Raw genomic sequence first — 13526 nt, forward strand, 5'->3', positions numbered from 1 at the left:
TCTCTGTACATGACATGATAGCTCATATTTTTCAGTGGCGCATTTCATTTCAGTGTGTGGACATGGTCAAGTGCTCCACAGTGCATCTTATTTTGTGCAAGTAGTGATGTAAAGTCAGCATTCTTGTAACGTTCTCCATGCTAACAGAGAAAATCGTCTACAAAAAGGGGGTGAGTGATGACATCGTTCTGAATTCAGAGAGTGTGAACGCTGAGTGGAATTTTGAGTTCCCTGGCGAGAAAGCAGAGAATATTGATCCTCAGGCAGGTGCTTGCTCTGAAGCACAGCCTTCCCACAGCTTCCTGGAGCTTCAGCCGTTAAGAGTGAGTGTGACCGTATTTTCCACTCGGTGAGATTGTGAGTGAATGTGACTGTGTGATTTCTCCAAGTGTGATTTTCTACATACAAGATATCATTTCATAAGCTTGACTTCAAATATGTCATCGCAAATTCCCTTCCACCATCATTTCATCATTGTTAAACAAATAGGGGGTTTGTCGCAATCTGCCAGCTGTGATTGCTGAGTTTCAAAATGCTAACATTAGTGTCCTTATAGCTGGCCAAAATCATGCCGTAATTTAAACAAACCAAGCTGTAAAACCTGTGTAGCCTTGTACACTCACACTTTTCCCAGCCAAGGATGTTAACTTCTTTAGACTTTAAATTTAATCTTGAAATATCTCATTTGCTACCACAGATCCTAATCCTTATTTAGTCATTTAGTGGTTGGCATGGGAACCACAGCAAGCTTGAATGCCTGGACTCAAACCCACACGATGTCCATTCTTCCCGTTGAGAAGACTTGGCTATACAGATCCTTTTAGTACACTTACGTCAGTTTGTTAAGATCCTCTAAAGATGCTTTGTGCAACATAGCAAAGCCAGTTAAGTAATGTCACTGAGCTCTTTGCCTAGTTAGATCAGTTTAAACTGTTAAGGTCTTTGTGTTTTGTCAATTGAAAGTGTGTGCTTTTGTTGGCCTCAGCTCAAGACAAAACTGTTTTGTCTCCTATCAGTTTATGTATGTTTCTTTTTGTGTTTCTTCAGTTTAAAGTCCTAGTTTTAATTTTAATGGCTCGGCAATATGGATCTATGATGATGACTAAAGAGAATTTTAATGTCTTCAGTCTGTTTTGCCAACCTCCCTTACTGTCATCTCATTTATTTGTCCATCTAGTGCAGAAAAAAATGCAATTCTGTCCTTGGTAGAAGTGTGAATAGTGTCATAATGTGTTTTCCTCTCCTGAATAGTGGTATTGAAATTCTTCTCAAGAAATGTTATTTTTCTTTATGCTTTATTACTGTAGCACACATCACAATAACGTATGTTGAACATCCTAACTGTATGTTTAACTCAAACAGGTAATGTGTCCACTTGTCCTGTTTCCATTAATTAGGCAGTGTTTTCATGAAACAAACCATTAAACAAACAAACAGTACAAAGGTGAATTTCTAAAAGAAACCAAAGTAAAAACGTTCCTTTGACATTATCAGAATAGAGGTTGAGAAGTTGTGCACCGCATTTAAGTAACTTATAAAAGCCCCTTTTCTCACAAGAATGGTCTTAAAATAATCTGCAGTTAAATAATTAAGATGTTCAGTTTCTTATTAAACTCTTTTCCTAGATAATTGTTATTGTCTAATGGGTGACCTTTGACCATTGTCCTTTAATCCCTTGGTTACATGACACAGAGGGCAATGAGTCTTCCCCAAATCGAGGAACAGCTTGAGGTTTTCCGGCGTGATTCTCAGGATGTGGTAGACCAGCCAGAGATCCTCACCTCCTGTGTTACCACTGAGACTGTGCAGGATGTCCTATCACAGCCACATGACTTGGATCTCTCTTTTGAGGAGGGTGGACACGACCAGCCGTCTCTTATCGGTCTACAGAGCTCTATCGTGGAGGTGGACATGGCCACACCCATTCAGAGATCTTCTCATTCTCCGCAGCTTCAGATCCCTCGGGGAGTCTCCCTTTCTCCCCATCTCAGTCCCACAAGAACCCTTAAGGTCAGTCCATCTGAGGCGTCTCCCCGTGACAAACCTCCTGGAGAGACCAGGACCTCAGCCAAAAAGGAGGCGGTGTTTTTTCGGACTACGTCAGACAGAGTGGGCCACTGTAAACTGGGCAGCTGGTGGAAACAGGCTCTAGAGACACGCCGAGCTTCAACCGGGCTGCTGCCCGCCGTCGAGCAAGTGCCTTCCAACTCACAAGGTATCTCTCTACCATTTTCAGGAACAATTAGAATCAAGAATTGAATTGATGTTGTTGAAATTGAAGTGAGTCATGGCATATTGTAAGGGATCTCGTTTTGTCTTGAACCCTCTGATCCACTGTTTTTCTTACAGAGAAACGGGGCTCCCTCGTTTCTGGACGTACTTACTCCCATGGACTGATCAGCCTCCATGAGTCTTCATCTAGAGTGGACAAGCGAGAAGTTAAACAGGTATAAACATGATTTATCCACATTCATCACTAATGAGTGGGGAAAAAAAATCAGCAGTTTTTTAAAATGTTCTGCTGTGAACATTCAAACATTTTACTGACATGACAGTGACAGTTGAGACATCATGGCTCACTGTAATGAACAAGGCCTAAATGGTATATGTCATGTGGCCCAGAGATGGAAGGTACACCTGATCAGACCTGGGCAGTATCTTGTCTACAAGACACAAATGGGATGGTAAAGGTAAAAGTAAACCAATAAAATATTTTTTACATTTGTTTACACAGAGAACATTAGATAATCCATTTTACACATTTTTATTCATGGATTAGTCATGGACTGGGTTAATCTTAGTAGCGTTCAGCAAGGGCAAGCCATTAACTTTTAAAAGAAGAGCATTTATATCTGAGCTTGAGTGCTTTTGTTTCAGTCTGTTACAGATTTTTATTAAAGACAGTAAAAATGTGTGCCTGAGTTTTTGTACCGAAGTGAACAGTTTCTGGAGGGACCACATTGACTTGAGGAGTAGACAAGATCTTTTCTGGCCACAGAGTGGCAGTGTCGTACCAATCATTAGGACCTTCAGTGTTTAGAATGACATCATTGTATATTTGTGAGGGCGTGTATGTATGTACTTGTGTGTGTGTGTGCGTGTATGTGTGCGTGTACATGCATGCATGTGTCAGTGTGTATGAATCCAGACACTCCTGTAGTTATTGCCAAGTCTGCTGAACACCTACTCATTTTTTTAAGTTAGTTGTGAGAACCAACATCTGGGTGACTGTTCCGCATCAGAGCTGGAAACTATTTTTAGAGGTTCAGTTATATAACATATTACAAACAGTATTAAATATATAACCATGACACAATGTATAGAGTCATTGAATGCTCACTGCAAAGTGTATATGACACAGCTTTTGCAAAAAGGATGGGGAGCAGTTTCCAAATGAATATCATTTTTTTTATATGTTAGATTGTTCAGTTGTCAGGACATTAAATGGTGTAATGCATCTCTGGACTGTACTTGACGGTAACTCATCACACACAGTATATGTTACTGTACATACAGTATGTAATTATTTAACTATTTTATGTCTGTTTACAGAAAGATAATTGTCTGAGGCAAACGCAGAGAATACTGAACTTTTTAATCAGTGATTTAAGCGCTGGAGTCAGACTAATTTTGGGATAGAAAAGTGCTTTATTGGCGTGAAAGATACTCCATTTTTCACCTCACTGATGGAATATGTGGGATGTAACTGAAGAGCGAGTTTACCATTTTTACACAACTTAAACACTCACACTGCATGAGTGAATTATTGTATGAAACAGCCACTAGTTAGACAATGTATCTATTATTTCAAAGTCTTGTTTAGTGGAACGTATGACCCAGTATCAGTATTCCATTGGTTGCATGGTATATGTGCCTCCACCTGTGGTTGACAGGGCTTAGAGAATGCCTTAGTCTATGATAGACGCTCTGATGGAGAGATATACATGCATGATAAATGCCTCTAAATGAGGATATCCATATAGGACTTCCATCTATGGCAGAGTATGAATTATGAAGTGATTTCCTTTTAGAATGCATATGCAACTCACAGTAATGATAGTCAGAAGAAACAGGATATAATCTTGCCCACTAATGCACAATTTGAATTTTGCAGTGTGTGCACTGAATATTGAAGAGCAGGGCTGGATCTTTGCTTGAGGCTGTTTGTTGTTGAACCAGTAACATATAGTAGAGACTTTTAGGGGAAAAGCAGAATATATAATTGTTTTAACAAAAATATTTGAGCCCGTTGAAATGAGATGATGTAAATGTGTGATGAATTTACTGTAATCACAAATATCAAAAGCCAGTGTTACAATGGTAAATGATGGTGGTAAAATTTCACCGTGTGAGCAGATTTCTGTTCTGCTCATTAAAAAAGTAGTATTAATAGTTTAAATTTTTAAAAAACACTATATTTATATATATTTATAGTAACATCCTAAAGTGTGAAATTCATGAAATGCAAGTAGAGTAAAGAGGCAATTTGTATTTGGTCTCTGTGTATTTATATATTCTCTTTGTGCAGACTGAGTCAAGATGGGTGGCTCTTCTGACATGTGAGAATGTTCTGGAAAACAAATGGCCTCTATTAGAGGCATTTAATCACAGTCTCTATTTATGGCTTGATTCTCCCCAAGACTTGGGGAGAGATAAATGGGATCAGGATATTTCAGCCCCATGCCCCCCATGCGGAGACAAACACACTCAAAGACACACACACACACACACACACACACACACACACACACACACACACACATTCCCACTCCACATTAAACCGACACATCTAACTGAATGAGCACAAAGCCTGTATACCTGTGGTCTGTAATTGTATCCTTGGAAGATTGCTGTGAAAAGCTGCATATAGGAGATTTTTCATACGTCATAAACCAAGAGTGTTTCCATATGTATTAATCTTATTTAGCTGAAGGAACTGTTCTTAAAGAGGATGTCAGTTAAAATTGAAAGTGTACTCAGAGCAAAATAAAATGCCCTACAGGATTTCTTCCAGACTGAGTAACAGGTTCATTTAAAACCTTTGTGTCTAAACAGGCACTGAAAGAGGAGCTGTCTACTTGCAGGAGTTCCTCCAAGCTGGGCTCCCACCAGGCAGAGCAGGGATCATACTCAAATCGAAGAGGACGAGGGCAGAAGGGAAAACGGGTTAAAAGAGCATGAGAAACAATCCTGCACTGTCAGAGCACCATAAACTTCTGTCTGTTGATGGTGGTGGTATTATTCTGAAATATAAGCATGACACAAATTATAGAGTTCATAACCTCTGTCACATGCCCAACATTTAGCCCAACAATCACCTATTTTGAAAACTGTTCAATTACAAATGTATCTTGTATATATTTTTTTACTTTTTCAGAAGCAAAGATAATGAAAGTATTGATGCTATAATAATTTATAATTATTTGTAGTCAAGATCATTGATTATCAGCGTTTTGGTTTCTGCCGCATTACGCTTAATTTATGGAAACTTTGGCCGGAAAGCTTATTGGAGTCAGACATATTAAGGCTTATTCGGAGCAAATATTTGACATAGCATGTAAAATATGTTAGATATTTCTATCAGATAAATATATGTTGAACATACTGTCGTAGAGAAACATATGCTCGAGGTTTGTGATATACAAACCTTATTTCGTTCTTTTTAATTATTTATTTATTTTAATTTTAATTATGTTTCCCAATACACATCATCATTTGAATCTTAATCATGAATATGTGATATCCTCTCAGAATCTAGCACTGATTGTCAGCAATGCTGCGGCGATCTGATCTTTGGCTCACTGCTGAAACATGGCTCAATGCTGAATGTCAACACTTGTCCTGTTCCGTTTTCTCATCAATAAATGAAATATGACAAGTCTGGATTCTTCTCGTCCTCTAGACAAAAGCTGTAAATGGAACAAAGAGGAACACACCCTTAACTTCCTACAGTGATTCCGCTCATCAGAAATGTGCAGAATTTACTTTCAGCAATTATTCATGACAACTAAATAATTAAACAGGTCCAAGACCACTGTAATAAATATATAAATAAATAAACATAAGTAATAAAAAATTGTATTAACATTGTTTAGGTTTATTATTTTCTTACTTCCACCCTATATATGTGAGACAATTAAAATAAACAAATTTAAAAACCTGTTTTACTGTATCATTGCATGATACTGAGATCTTAATGGCTTAGTGTCCCTAACGTGATTTTATTTCAGTTTTATAAAGGATCTGTTTGCTTTGCAGAGATGGTGCTATGCCATCTTATTAAAAATGTATGAGTTCCCTTCTGGTTTAGAGGTGGGTGTAACGATTGTGTCCCTCCTGTGTTTGCGCTTAGGCAGAGAAAGCATGGGACTGCATGGGACTTATACAGTCTTCCTCTTTGAAGGGGGTTGGTAACGTGTGAAAGTGAATAACTTAACACACATTTCAGTTCAACACACTTCTGCTCAGGATCTCCCAAGGGTTCTGGCCCAAGAGTACCCACTGCATTATTCAAGGTGTGTATGTGTGTGTGTGCATACATGTGTTTGTGCATGTGTGTGTGCACATGCATGTGTATTTATGTGTGTGTTTATATGAGCGTGTTATCAGTATGTGTTTCTGCTGGTGTGTGTATCTGTGTGTCTGTGTGTGTATGTGTTGTGTGTTTGGGTATGCATGCGTGCATGTCTGTGTGCACATGCGTGTGTGTGTGTTGTGTGTTTGAGTGTGTGTGCATCCCTGTGTGTGTGTGTGTTTGTTCTCTGGAGGTTTTAGGAGGTTTTAGGTCACTTTGATTGATGAGAAGACCAGGTGTTAAGTGGGGCACATTTAGAGTTTCAATTAATCTTGTATTAAAATCTCACTTACACTGACACAGTTTGTGCTAGAATGTTCTCTTGTCAAAAACTTTAATAATTTTAGAATTGTCTAAAATGTCATTTTTTGCGGCTAAGATGTATTGGGTTTAACAGTTTAGCTTCTGATTAGAGCTGTGCTTGTAGTAAACCTGCATGGATATTCAACAGTTACACCTGCAAAGAATTTTTGACAAGTTAAATGAAAATAAAACTACTCTGAATGATATGTTTATACAAATTAACATGAAACTGATCTATCACCGATTTCTCCTTTTGTTGAAATTGGACACTTTTTCTGTGTAGTCTGCATATGTTGTTCATGGCTGTTCTTTACAGAGTCCATGCCTCATAAGACATAAACACAGTCAGTGGTCCTGTAGAACTGGTGCGCCCACGCGCCTGCAGAGAGCCAGTGCGCAGCCGCAGAGCTGTAGAAACAAGCTCAGAACCAAATTAGCGTTAGGGTTGGGAAAATGGCTTTGGATAATTTTATATTTGCCCAGTGCATCCTGTATTTTCTTGCGTTTGTTTTTGGCTTCATAGCTGTAGTGCCTCTTTCGGAAAACACAGAAGATTTTCAGGGAAAATGTCTGCTTTTTACTCGAGGAATGTGGCAGAATGAAAATATCACGGTGTCCAAGCAGCGTTTCATTGTAGACGAATGGGGACCACCATCGAACTGCAGTTTCATCACATTTGTGGGGATAGCCTCCCTTATCTTATCCGCAGTTCAAGCTTGGAGGCTACTCTTCTTTCTTTGCAAAGGTCACGACGAGTGAGTGTGCATTTTTGTTCAGATCTCACATGCATTATACTCGTGCCTGTGATGCGATTCGGCTCGCAGCATCACGGAGACAGCGTAAGAACAGCGACAAATCACATCGCTGTTTCAGGCCTGCATACCTCAGTGGTCAGACGCTCCCCAAATTTCTCTAGAATATTATTATTATTATTATTACAATGATTATCTTACAGAAAACAAAGCATCCTCACATTTGTTTCTACTGTTGTCTAGTAGAACGTGAGGCGACGGTAATCAAGCAGCGTAATTAGTACGTTATGAATCAGCACGAGATGCTTCAGTGGCAATGATCATTTTCCGCCGTAGATCACAAATACTGACAAACACGTATCGTCATTTTAAAGACGCGTTTCATTTTCCCACCAGATATGCTATTATATGTAGCCTTGAAAAAAATCTGACTGCAGTGCAGTAGGACTTTACACATAGCCTGGAGATCTGCGCGCACAACTGTTAGAAGATTTCTCTCGGTAAAACACCTAGTGAACCAAATCGTTATTTGGAAATAAGTCAATATGCTGTTCATTATCTACTCATTATTTAACGCAGTGAATTTCAACATCTGTTAAACTGATCTGATATCTTGTGTTCAAGCTCTGTCAGTTCACGGAGCTCTGATTTTACGCACGCTTTTACTCTCTCCCAGCTCCATCTTCAACGCGTTCCTGAACCTTTTGATCAGTTCGCTTGTGGTTTTCGCCGTATTCCTGTCCAGTACAATCGTTAGTGTGGGCTTTAACCTGTGGTGTGATGCTATTACCGAGGGAGGCACCATGCCTAGCAGGTAAGCCCTTTCTGGTTAGAACCCCCGCCCTCCTTTAAGCATGCAAGATGCGGTCTCTTGTAGCAAACTCCTTATATTAATTATAACCACTGTAAAATGTGGCTATTTTAAATTTCAGAAAATTTAAACAATAGGTGAGGCATTGATCATCCAGTGTGCAGAATGCAATGTATTTATTAATGGGCATAATGATAAATATATAATAACTCTTGTAAGAGACCCTTTACTCTTTATTAAGTATGGGAGCTCACTGGTTTAGTTCAGTCTCACTTACTTTTAAATGAGGCGTGTGCATGTTTCTTAGTTTACTAAAACCCTCTATTTGTCTCAGTGTTTTTGCCTATACTGACATCTATTATGTATTCAAATCTTTTTCATGTTAGTGTTTATGATGTTAATCAGTCACTGTTAAGATAGGAGCACAACTGAGCGCACATGCGTATTCTGTGGTAGTAATACACAATGCTTTTTCACATGCAGATAACACTGGCAGATAAGTTGTCTGTGATTTGATATGTGTATAAACTCAACTAGTGACATCCAGTGGCTGTTGTCATAACGTTATATAATTTTAAAGCAATTTACATCAGTTCACTGGCTTATGCTGTCTCTTTACACACAGCTGTGAAGACCTACAGGACACTGATCTGGAGCTTGGTTTAGACAACTCTGCGTTCTATGATCAGTTTGCCATTGCACAGGTAAAACAGCACAAAATGACAATGCACAGTAACTCAAAACAGCAGTCAGTGTTGCAATCAAACACAATGATTAGAATGCTTGAACATACACCTGCTCCATGTTAAAAAAGATTCCTTTAGACATACATCCCTTATATGTGTTTTTCTTTGACAGTTTGGGCTCTGGGCTTCTTGGTTAACCTGGCTTGGAATCACTGTCATGGCTTTTCTGAAAGTTTACCATAACTACAGACAGGAGGACCTGCTGGACAGCCTGATCCATGAGAAAGAGTTCCTACTGGGCCGTTCCTCTCGCCGCTGCTCTGACCTGGATGAGAAAAGTGGCATGATCTAATCTGTCACAACACATGTTTCATCTCAACCTCATTGACATCCCCTTTAATTTATTTCTGATGCTAAATGTGTTAATAAATGCTATATTATTTAAGCAGTCTTGATATACCACGTAATATAGACGTTGAGCGTTGCTTTAAAAATTTATAATAACACTGTGTTTTTCATTTTCACCATCTTTTTGTTTTTGATAAATTTGTCACAAACTTTCATGTCTAGAACAATCCTTTTTAACTTATTGTGTATTTAGTTTATCCTGTGTCCTTTGTCACTTATAGACAGTATTTTACAAAGTATTTTATGCCATGCTAAAGCCATAACTGTCATTTAGTTTGCCTCTGACAGATGCTAAAATAAGACAATATTTACAGAACTTAAACAAATTTAAATATATGTGCACATAAAATCCATGGGCTTGCTTACTATGTGTCCTCTCTTGCACAACTCTCTGGAAGCTTAGTAAGAAACCAGATCCTGTGATAACGTTTGCAGTGGTTTCCCTTTATGACTTATGTATGAGCTAAACTCATATCCAGGTATTCAAAGGGACAAATTCTAGTATTTCTCGAATAATATGTTTGCATGTATGTGTAATTGGAGTGAAATGAATGTGGGAGAGCAGGGAAAGTTGTGAGTTACATTGTGCTTCATGCAACCTTGTAAGGCCTTATAAGGTCTTATAATTCATTAGTGCAGCTACATTAGGCATTCTGAAATCCAGACAGGCTTGTGTGGTGAGTTTTGCAAATAATTTGATGAAATCTTCTGTATGAATACTTCTGGCTTTATAAATTCTCAATGCAATGATGACTCTATGATGCTTGCTTTTTGGATAGCCATTGTTTTATACTGTTAATTATGTCAAAAGCTGTACCCAGCATATAACCTAACAAATTTATAATTGTATGGTGTGGCTGACATTGAGTTAATCAATACCTGCTGCATGCTGCAATACAATTTATCGTTCATTTATTTTGCTCTTATCAACAGCAATCAAATGGGTATTTTGTAAAATGGAAATATTTTGTAACCCTCCATGTGAACAAAGTTAAAAACTAGCATGAGTTATACATTTACTGTCTGTGCTGATCACACATGTATTCCACACACAGTGATTCTTATGTACCCTTAGAATAAATAAAACATTTCATATTTTTTGTGTCTAGACTGTGTTGTTGGCATTTATAATGCAGATTCTATAAGACTGCATGAACTGATAAATCACATTCAGCTTCAGGTCAGTTAAATCAGTGTTTCCCAATGCTGGAGGCCCACAGCTCTGAACAAGGAGGAGAATGTACATATAAACCTGACATTGAAAAAGAAACTAATTATGCAGTTTTGAATTAACTCTGAGGTTTTATAATGTACCATCATGGTCCATTTTAAGACATTCTGAGAAATTATTTTAACATGTGCCAATTTGCTGTTCAGGTATGTGGGAAACAATGATATTTTCTAAAAAAAAAAAAAACAGTATATTGTGTAGCTTAAAGTTAAACCACACAGTTTAATGTTTTTCCCCTCAATACTCAGGTCTGAGACATTTTTTTTTTTGAAAATGGAGCCAAAGAACCGCCTTTCTCCCAGCCTCTTATTAATATGCAATTGGTTTAATATTTGAGAGTACTTCAAGGTAACAATAAACACAAGGATGTGCTAAATGCTTGGAAAGGCACTCTTGTTCAAAGTGACCTAATGCATGTCTCTGTTGTAAAATGGACCTCTCAAACTATAAGAACACACAGAGATGTGTCACGAAGCAAAGGAAGATCTTTATTGCTGAACAGGTTCAACAGAAACCATCAGAGGGCAAGCAGCCGGTCCTCTCACTACAAACAGCCTTGTAAATTGCTTTGTAAATTGAAGCACATCACAGTACTTTCACCATATGATCCCTTTGTCATTGACCCCTGAATTACAGACAATAAGCAATAAAGGGGTAGGTACTGTGGTACCAGACCGTAACTTTTGTTTTGTATTGCTCAAGTTATATGATGCATACATTCAACAAGTTTTTAGTGTTGTTTGTCCCCATTTTCATAATTTGATTAACTGAGTGTTTAAATCTGCGCAAACACATCACAGTGATTAGATAGAGATTACAGTAAACTGTTACAGACTGCAAACACAAATCTTATGCTCCAGTGTTTCCCTCTGAACAGGACCAGGCTCTTGACCAACTCTCCACAAACTGGTGGTTATTTCATTTGGTAAAGACTGCTTGCCATATAGGATTATTAGCTTTGACAGCATTTGACATCAAGATTAAAACCTGAATTTAAGAACAGTAAAAAAACAGTGGACAGATAGAAAATATATATATAAAAACAGTGAAACAAACAAACAAAAAATGTACCATTTTAAAACTCACTTAAAGTGGGTCTAGCAGGTTATGATTATTTGAAGAAAGTGAAACAAACTTATACAAATGTGAATAAATCCCAAACCTATTTTTCAGTTACAATATTTGTAAACTAAGGATGGCTTTAGTTACAGTGTCAGCTTAATCTGACAGTGCACAAGAATAAACAAAATATGGCCAAACTATAGAGAGAAACAGCCGCATACGACTTTTTAGTGTTTTTTTTTTCAAAAGGTGGAAACATTTGTGCTTAACTCAGTTCATTGCCCTTCTTCTGAATAGTGAATGTCAATTTGGTTGTGCCACATAATATTTTAGTCATATTTACATGTTACATTCAATACCTGGTGTACATTAGCAATCCGTAGTAATGTGAGAGTCCTTGATAAGATGTATATACATAAAATTGCACATTTTAGGATATAAAATACTTCCATATAATAGTAAAATAAATAACTGTTTTGCATTCCATGGAGACATACGTTTACAAACAGCCGATGAGCGACAAGCAAATATGTTTGGGTGGGTGAGAACAATTTTTGGAGGGAAATATATCACATGGGCTTTCAAGTGCAATATGCTCAAGAATCTTAATTAAACGTGCTAATGCTTTACTCTCAAATTCTTTGTACTACTTTCTAATGTGTAGCAAAGAAACATCAACCCATTTAACTCACTGATAACAGGAGAATAAAGGACAGTGACATCATGGTATGATATTATTTCTGTATTATGGGCTATATTGACATATGTAAGACATTAGAACATGTCATATTTAAGGGTTCCTTATCGAAGGCATTTGTGGGATGAGGATCAACATACAGCATTGGATTTTTGAGCTGAATGTTCTTCTTCTTGCTATTGCTTAGGTGAGGCAAACCAGACAAACTGAAGCAGGCGTTCCATTTGCTACAGAGACAAATAGCTACATTGATCTTCACTTATTTGAGTTTTTATAATGGCTTAAAATGGGGCATCGTGAAGAGCATAACAGCATACCTAGATATTGTACAAAACTCATGGTCCTTCAAAGATGGAAAAGCACAAGTGAACAAACAGGTCACGAGGATAGCACTTTGGACCCAAACTGAAAATTCTCCATTTTCGTTCCTCCATCTCTTCATATCTTCCTTCGCTTCCTCAGTCCATCAGAATGGTAACATCGTGGAAATGTTCTGTCAAGGAACACCGTCCCTAGTGGTCAGTCATATTCATTGCATGGTTAGCCAAATCCAACAGCCCCAGATGGTCTGTTTGAGCTGTAGCAGGTAAACGGCCAGTGCCGCCTCCAGTTCCTCACACATGCGCTGCGGACGCCGCCGGTCAGTGCAGTAGAGCGCCACACCAAGAGCTGAGAGCAGCAGGAAGAGACAGGTGAGTAGGGCCAGGTGTGGTCGACTTTGAGAGGAATCATACACTGGGGACGACAAATGAACATCAATCGTCAACGAACAGTAATAATAAAAAATGGCAATCCATCAAAGAAACTCGTTAATAAGTTAGCTGATACAAAACGACACACTCAGTGCTCTTCACCACAACATTCAAAGGGTGTAGACAGTTGCTTATGTAATATTTGAGGTGCCAGCGCAGATTTTAGTCTGCTAAACGAGTCTTTTCCGCCATTGAAAAGTGTTTTTGACTTTAGAGATTAGAGAGCTAATGTGAGAACAACTCTCATGCA

The 13526-nt window shown here is 38.2% G+C and overlaps 1 protein-coding gene across 2 annotated transcripts; it reads left to right on the forward strand.

Annotated features, from left to right (window-relative positions):
- The first annotated feature begins 7330 nt into the window (after window positions 1–7330).
- Window positions 7331–13100, forward strand: tmem179ab (transmembrane protein 179a, genome duplicate B). 2 transcript variants are annotated; one of them, XM_030787284.1, is made up of 4 exons: window positions 7331–7632; window positions 8306–8443; window positions 9066–9159; window positions 13080–13100. In XM_030787284.1, exons 1-4 carry the CDS (start codon window positions 7331–7333, stop codon window positions 13098–13100), a joined length of 555 nt encoding a protein of 184 aa, XP_030643144.1. The 2 variants fall into 2 exon arrangements, with proteins under 2 accessions (XP_030643144.1, XP_030643143.1); XM_030787283.1 differs by lacking the exon at window positions 13080–13100 and adding an exon at window positions 9299–9478 and having other exon boundaries at window positions 9066–9144.
- Window positions 13101–13526: the final 426 nt, after the last annotated feature.

The sequence above is a fragment of the Chanos chanos genome, chromosome 10 (assembly GCF_902362185.1).
Source record: "Chanos chanos chromosome 10, fChaCha1.1, whole genome shotgun sequence".
NCBI lineage: Eukaryota > Metazoa > Chordata > Actinopteri > Gonorynchiformes > Chanidae > Chanos > Chanos chanos.

Bases quoted from the DNA above. Each gene is read 5' to 3' on its own strand.
- tmem179ab (XM_030787283.1), top strand. From the start codon at position 7,331: ATGGCTTTGGATAATTTTATATTTGCCCAGTGCATCCTGTATTTTCTT. The intron at 7,633-8,305 runs GTGAGTGTGCAT...ACTCTCTCCCAG, and splicing joins CTTTGCAAAGGTCACGACGA to CTCCATCTTCAACGCGTTCC. The intron at 8,444-9,065 runs GTAAGCCCTTTC...CTTTACACACAG, and splicing joins GGAGGCACCATGCCTAGCAG to CTGTGAAGACCTACAGGACA.